Raw genomic sequence first — 7,219 nt, 5'->3', positions numbered from 1 at the left:
CATTCCCACCGAACATCCAATTTGTCATCCGGGAAAAACTTTTCCACGAGAACCGTATCCCCGATGTTATATCCCTTTTTCCGTGCTTCCACGTTGTAAGGCACTGCATACTCTTCTCGTTTTACGTCCGTATGCTTAGTTGCAATATCGTGAACCGCTTTGATCCGATCCATCTCTACATTCCCTACTTCTAACTTACGGGTCATTTCACGCGGAGCAATTTCCCTGCGGAGCAATTTGTCCCCTGATCGTACCACATCAGTTTAGGAAAGCTCGTCCGCGTAAAGAATCGCAACAATACCGAACAAGTGACCATCGCTGACAGCGATCTCATCCCTTCCACTTCTGACCAGCGGATGCCTAAATTTATTATGCAAACTGCGTTTCGACGACCGTTAGATGACAGGGGATCAAACAGTTCAATCTTGCCTATGTTACCCATTTGAAACAGGGTTGAGGACTGAGTAAGTGGTGTAGCTGGGGTCCTATCTAGGACTAGATCAGGCGCTCTTACTAAGCACCTACGACTATCCTGGCAGTATTTCCGGATGTCGGTCGCCATTCCCGCCAATCGAAGCCCTCGCGAACGCGACTTGCCAATTTCCGACTGCCAAACTGTCCATTGCACGGAGCTTTGTGTGCTAAATCTAACACTTCCGTTCTCTGTTTTTGGGGAACAACTACCTGATTAATGGGCCTGCCGAACGAACTATCTTGCCGATATAGTATCCCGTCCTCTACAGTTAACCCATCTTCCTTATGCTTAGCGGCCTCCCACAATCGAGAAAATGACTCGTCCCGGACTTGGGCGTCTCGTACTTCTGTTCCTTTCTCGTTTTCGGTGCTATTTTCACTGCACCCCGCCTCTGAGAGAGGTTCCGGTTCCTTTCCCTGATGGTTTCCGTTCCCATCTACCCTCAAACTCCTTACATGCCTTTCTCCCTTTCCCTGGAGCTTCTGCTTTCGGTCTACTAGCATCCGGTAATCCTTCTCCGATAACAAGGCATCCGTGGTCTGGTCTAACTCGTCCGTTAAGGCGCACGTCACCAGTTTCGACCTTCGCGACCCTGCGAAGTCTTTCTCCCACAGCCCTATCGGGACCGATACTAACGCCGCATCGATCCGGTGACCGAAGGGCCCAACCAATTGGATTCTCCCCTTCGTTTCCGTCACCGAGGTAGGTACCAACGACTCCCTTATAACCGAAATCCCAGCTCCAGAGTCAACTATGGCCGAAAGACAGTTTCCGCCGCATGCCAATTTGACTTTATTCGGCGCTGTTATGACCTTCGGTTGGTCATACGACGTTACCCCCGCTACTAAACGCCTCTCGTCCTGGGAATTGTTACTAGTAGCCACGAGCCGGGCCTGTTTAGGCTCACTATGTGCCTTCCGTTTCAGACAGTTTCTCCTCCAATAGTCCGTTTTCCCGCAGACATAACAACCATTTCTGTGGGGGTGTTCATCTATAGTCTGCGTCACGGGACTAGATTTCTCTTTCGTCTCTCTCCACGAGTCCCTTTGTTCGCCGTTTTTCTCGCTTTTAGTTGGGGACATGCTACTTGACGCCTTGTCAAACTTCTCTATAAACCTGGCCAATTCCGCAGGTTTGCTCCATCCCTTCCCTTCCTGCAATATCACATATTTCCTTGAGTCCTGAGGTAGGAGCGTCTTTATATGGTCCGCTACTGTTAGCTCAACAAGTCCTTCTAACGTCTCCACCTCTCTACTATCTACATAGTACTGATAAAGGTCTTTCAGGCGTGACGCGAATTGCGGCCATGTTTCTCCCGGATAGCGTTCCGTCCGCCTAAATCCCTTTAGGTATTCCGCAGGTGAGAGTCTCAACTCTTCGAGAATAAACTCCTTCAAGGAAGCGTAATGTTTGACCTTATCCACTGACAATCTTGTCAGTGCCGCTTTGCATTTTTCCGATAGCACGCTCAAAACTATTTGTCCCTGTAAATATACCGGGACCTCGTAGGTCTCCAAAATTACTTCGACCATACGAAACCAAGATGGTACTGCCTCCTCCTCTTCCGGCATTTTAGGCAGTGCCGCTTTTACCCTGCGAGCGTAATCGTCAAAATTTGCTTTGCCAAGATTGTCCTCTGCGTCTCGGGTCCTCTTTTTCAGCCTATCCCGCTCTAACTCCATTTCGGCTATCCTCACCTTAGCATCAGATTCGATTTTCGCGAGTTCAATCCGAAGCTTAAGCGCTTCAATGTTCTCCCGCGATTTGCCTCCCGTGCCTCCTGCCTTTCGTCCCTTGGTCGGCCCATCATTTTCCCAATCCCCTGTTTCTAAACTTCGCGATTTCACGTGTTTCGGCATCTCTGTGGTAGCGATTAAAATAAAATTTTACCTGGGTCAATGATTGCCGGTGTTGTTCTATCCTTATGTCCGTCGCAGATCAGCCTTTCCGATCTGTGGTGATCCAACGTAATCCAAGGTAGTCCTGTAGTAATCCTGTCAAAACTTGTGTAATCCTGTCGAGACTGCGCCAGTCAACTTCAAAACATTCTTCTGAGCCAGTTAAATTTAAAACTTAATGTATATTGAAAATAAACGTATGTACAGTTACAATTAAAGTTCACATATAAGAATTACAAACATTAGATATTAACAAAGTTCAAAGTAATCATCCACTGCAACAGGTCCGTCGGTAAAGCACCTTGCGACATACAAATTCAAAGTTCACAACAATAAAACAAGATGAGGCAATCTTCTAAAACAGCTTAGGCGAGCTAAGGTCAGCGTGAGTTCACTTCCAATGTCCGAAGCCGAACTGAACTTCCCGCCAGAACTTCAATGCTTTTATAGGATTGAAACAGCATTGGATTCCACCAATCAGCATTTACCAGCTCTATAAGATGTCCGCCTATGGTCTGATATCTTTTAACCAATGAGCGGTCGAGTTTTCAAAATAATCTGATCGCCGTATCTATGGCGACAACGATCGTTCATAAAAAGGCGGGAAAACTGAGTGCCAGACGATTTTCATATCCCGACAGTTGCCACCCTTTTAAAATCGCCGACTCGAACGGCAGGTGAGGTTTGTTCGAACAGAAGTTCCTGATGCATGCGTAATGTCATTTTGCAATGTGAAGAATACAGTAATGTGCAGTGCATTCCGGTTCTAAATTAGTTACAGTTAGGGACTAGGGAGACTTGCGTAAGAGTAACGTAAGTAACCTAGATGACTTAGCTCTATTGGATATTGAAGATGTTTATGAATACGATATTCCTGTACAAGATTATTAATAGTTCACCCGAACAGTCAGTCGATTCCCGAACTGTTTGGGTAGTAACACTATTCCGTGCTCATTTCAATCGGTCCGAATCGTAGGTGCGATGAAAATATGAAAAAAATGGTTCAAATTTTTACAAAATATTATTATTATTTATTGTGAGATTTTGCCGCCTCCACTACGCTACGCCACTGTGTCTCTACTTTTATCTATTGTGAGGTTGCCAATCCGCGCTAAAGGGGCAGAATGACATAGTAATTGCGCATTGTATGGGGAGCGTTGGGAACAGAGAAAACTCGTTCAGTAGCGTACCGTGGGTCTCAGCCGCCCGGGCGGAGGAAAATTCTGCCCCCCTTATTTAGGTATTTCAATTTAAAAAACCAAAATTCAGTTTTGTCACAGAGCAAGCAATGAAAAATTCGGTGGTAGTGCAGCTTAAAATAGTTCTATTGCATATTAGTGGTGTATAAGAAGGCGAATAAATCCTACAAGCAAAAAAAAGGCCAACAGGTTTCGCAGGATTTCCTCGGATAAAAAAGTTACTAGTTCACCCAGCGAGCCGATTCCCAGACTGTCCAGACGATAGCACTATCGTAGGCGCGATGCAAGTATAGATTAGGATGTTTCAAATTTTTACAAGATATTATTATCTATTGTGAAATTTTGCCGCCCCCTAAAAAGTGCTGCCCGGGGCGGCCCGCCCCTGTCACCCACACTACGGTACGCCACTGCTCTCGTTACATAAATTTTGGCCGGATTTATTGTAAAAGAAGGAAGTTTCTTATAGAAGTTCTGTTCAGCCTAAAGAACACCACAGAAAATTGCTTGTTCTTACTCATCTCTTCTTTCTAATCGTCACTCGTTACTAAGTGTAACGAGATCGAAAACTAGATCGCGGGATGAGTCAAAATCGTCTGTCAATTCGATGCCCATCAAAGATGGTTGATCTTAGGACTTACATTATTTTATTCTTTAAATACAAGAACTACTTATTTCTTTTCTTCATTCAATTCGAAGATATCCTTTTATGGTCGTAAAATTTTTACCGTTTAATCCATTTAAGATGGCAACAAAGCGCTGGAAATGTTATGGCATGCATTTAGATGGGATTGTAAGCAAGTGTAGGTTTTATTTCTGGTTGTTGAAGAAATAGGTAATAGTTTAATTGAAATCATGTTATTGCTCTTCCATTCCGGATCTCTCTGTATAGATAATCTGGGCCTACTTTCACTGTCGTTACCACTTTGATATACAGGGTGTCCCAACGAAAACGAAACGACAGAGATATCGCGTTTGTCCAAGCAAATCGCTCGGACAGGTCGATTTTATTCTCAAGGGTGACATCTTCTGCAATGAAGTTTTTGCGATTCTGAATACAACAGACAACAAATAAAGTAACACAAACTATTAAAAAACATAAAAAAAAACCTTTTAAGCTAAAGCTCTCCAAGACGTCCGCAGATGGCGTGATGTCTTTTAACCAATGAGTGGTGGAGTCTTCAGATGTTGTCGGAGTTGGCGACCAACATCGTCTGTCGAACGACTAAAAGTCTAGCTTAAAAGGTTTTTTTTATGTTTTTTAATAGTTTGTGTTACTTTATTTGAAAAAAATGTTTGTTTAGTTAATAAAAAATGAATAAGTTTTTAAAAATTTTGTTGTCTGTTGTATTCAGAATCGCAAAAACTTCATTGCAGAAGATGTCCCCCTTGAGAATAAAATCGACCTGTCCGAGCGATTTGCTTGGACGAACGCGATATCTCTGCCGTTTCGTTTTCGTTGGGACACCCTGTATATATGCTGCATATNTTAAAAACATTGTTCTCTTTACGATATTTATTAAATAAGTAACAAATATAATCTAAATAATTATTATATTGAGCTATTTCCCGATTTTACTTTGCCTTATTGTTATCATATTATTTTAAGTTGTCGTGTTTTAATTTACTTGCATATTAGAACAAATTGTAAAAATTGTTATTGCAAATTAATTTTATAATAATTAGAAAGAATGTATTAAACTTTTCCTATTGTTACAAGATATTCTATAGAAACTAAACAAATGAATTGAATTGTAAATTTTTATAAACATGAAAGCGAAAAAAGAAAAAAAAATAACGATTTGAGAATAAAATTATTCATAATTTGAAAAATTAATTTGAAAATTCAGCAACTCAAATCATTTGTAATCTTAATTTAATCGACATCTGATATTAATTTTGTGGTCAAGTTTTCTATTGAAAAATTAATTTACTTAAAATTTAATTGGAATAAAGTCGATGTTGTCGAAACCGTGACTCAACATTTCCAAAATACGTATATTTTTTCGTAGTTTTATAGGAATCGTAATTATAGGGACCGTAATTATAGGGGGTTGACTGTAAATGATACTTTTACTTATATAATTTAATAATTTTAATTTAATATTTTTAAATTAACTTACACGTGCCACAAAGTTTTTCATAATTTTGTTCTGGATAGAAAATCAAATTCTATAGAATGGGCCAACTTGACAAGTTCGTAATTTCATTTTTCGATCTGTTGTTGCTCTTTTCGTTCCTTATATACAGACGTGAAAGAGATTTTGAAAATTCTTTAGCTAATTTACATTCATAACGACTTTCTGTTTTGAACACGACCATTTTCACCGGCTTATGTTTTCGATAGTATATTCGATATAATTTAAAAAGTATTATTTGTCGGTTGACACTGGAGGAAAAATAGAAGAGATCGAGTTATCAAGTTGATCTTTTCTTTAGAGAAATGTTGTCATACTCATATAAGGTCATGCGTTACCATCAATCATGTACAGTGAAAAGTGATAATGTGACCAGTGAAAGGACCAGCTGAAAGTGGTTATATTACACAGGTTGTATCCTGGCGCAGATTTCACTATATTCGAAAATAACTCGTTTAATAAATTATACATTTATTTCGTGTCTAATACATTTTCAAATATTAAAACGATATGTAATTTTTACGTATTATTTGAATCAAATATCGACAGAAAATGTAAAATTATATAAATTAAACAATTGTTATAACTGAATTTCTGTCGGATGAATAATTATTTTTGTAGAAATTAAAGACAAAGTTACTGTAAAATTATGCAGACAATCATCGTTTTTGTTTAGTGTTCTAGGACAAATCATGGACAGCTGCACTTCTTTTTTTAGGCTACACAACTGCCCACACTTAAAAGCGTTCTTTAAAAACACGAGAAACTAATAAAGATTAAAAGAGTTCGTCCTTAAAATTGGAATGGTAAATTTTACGACGTCTTGTTAGTTCATCCTTGTCCGTTTGGGTTTCTGGCTATGATTTGTTCTAAAACACAAAATAAAAATGGTGATCGTCTGAAATAATTTATAGCGCGACTTTGTCTTTAATTTGTACAAAAATTGTCATAACACTTAATAATATTTTTAACTTATTAGGGAATTGGCATATGACACAAAATGCTGTATGAACATCAAAATGTAATTGTTGGTGATGATAATATTGTGAATGAAGATGTTAAATTCACATTTGTTAATGTCGCTGTATGTGGACTCTTATTAGTTTTTAAAATAGATATTTATAATCCACATACATATGTGCTATCAAACATTGCCAATAATTTTGCAGCAGATACACGAATTTCAATAAGCGTAGAATACAACTTCGTATGGCTAGTGTTTTACCACTAGCGACCATCGAAGAAGTCTACATTTTAGGGTTCAAGACTACGTGAAAAGTCGTGAAATGAGAATAAATAAATGAATGAAAACTTGGAGCAGTTTTTCTGTATGTATGAATATTATTGTATGTGTGTGTATGTAAAAAAATATTATTTAGTTCACTCTCAAACTCTTGTGATTTGGTAGAAAATTTCTGAAATTTGTCAGGGACGAATGTTTATTAGAAGGATTGAGGCTAATAAATTTTGCTGATAAAAATGAGAGGGTGTGGTAATAATGGGGGCGTATGT

At 39.1% G+C, this 7,219-nt stretch overlaps 1 protein-coding gene across 1 annotated transcript; it reads right to left on the bottom strand.

Annotated features, from left to right (window-relative positions):
- Positions 1-513: 513 nt before the first annotated feature.
- On the bottom strand, positions 514-2,334 carry LOC111633048. The gene has a single exon (XM_023377577.1). It carries the CDS (start codon positions 2,332-2,334, stop codon positions 514-516), a length of 1,821 nt encoding a protein of 606 aa, XP_023233345.1.
- Between the last annotated feature and the right edge of the window lie 4,885 nt (positions 2,335-7,219).

Source organism: Centruroides sculpturatus, unplaced genomic scaffold, assembly GCF_000671375.1.
Source record: "Centruroides sculpturatus isolate CEXI.00-Female unplaced genomic scaffold, Cexi_2.0 scaffold772, whole genome shotgun sequence".
In the NCBI taxonomy this organism is placed as follows: domain Eukaryota; kingdom Metazoa; phylum Arthropoda; class Arachnida; order Scorpiones; family Buthidae; genus Centruroides; species Centruroides sculpturatus.
The sequence above is the reverse complement of the archived record's forward strand: the minus strand, read 5'-3'. Positions and strand labels throughout refer to the sequence as shown.

Excerpts from the sequence above, each read along its gene's own strand:
- LOC111633048 (XM_023377577.1), bottom strand. The coding sequence starts at position 2,334 with ATGCCGAAACACGTGAAATCGCGAAGTTTAGAAACAGGGGATTGGGAA.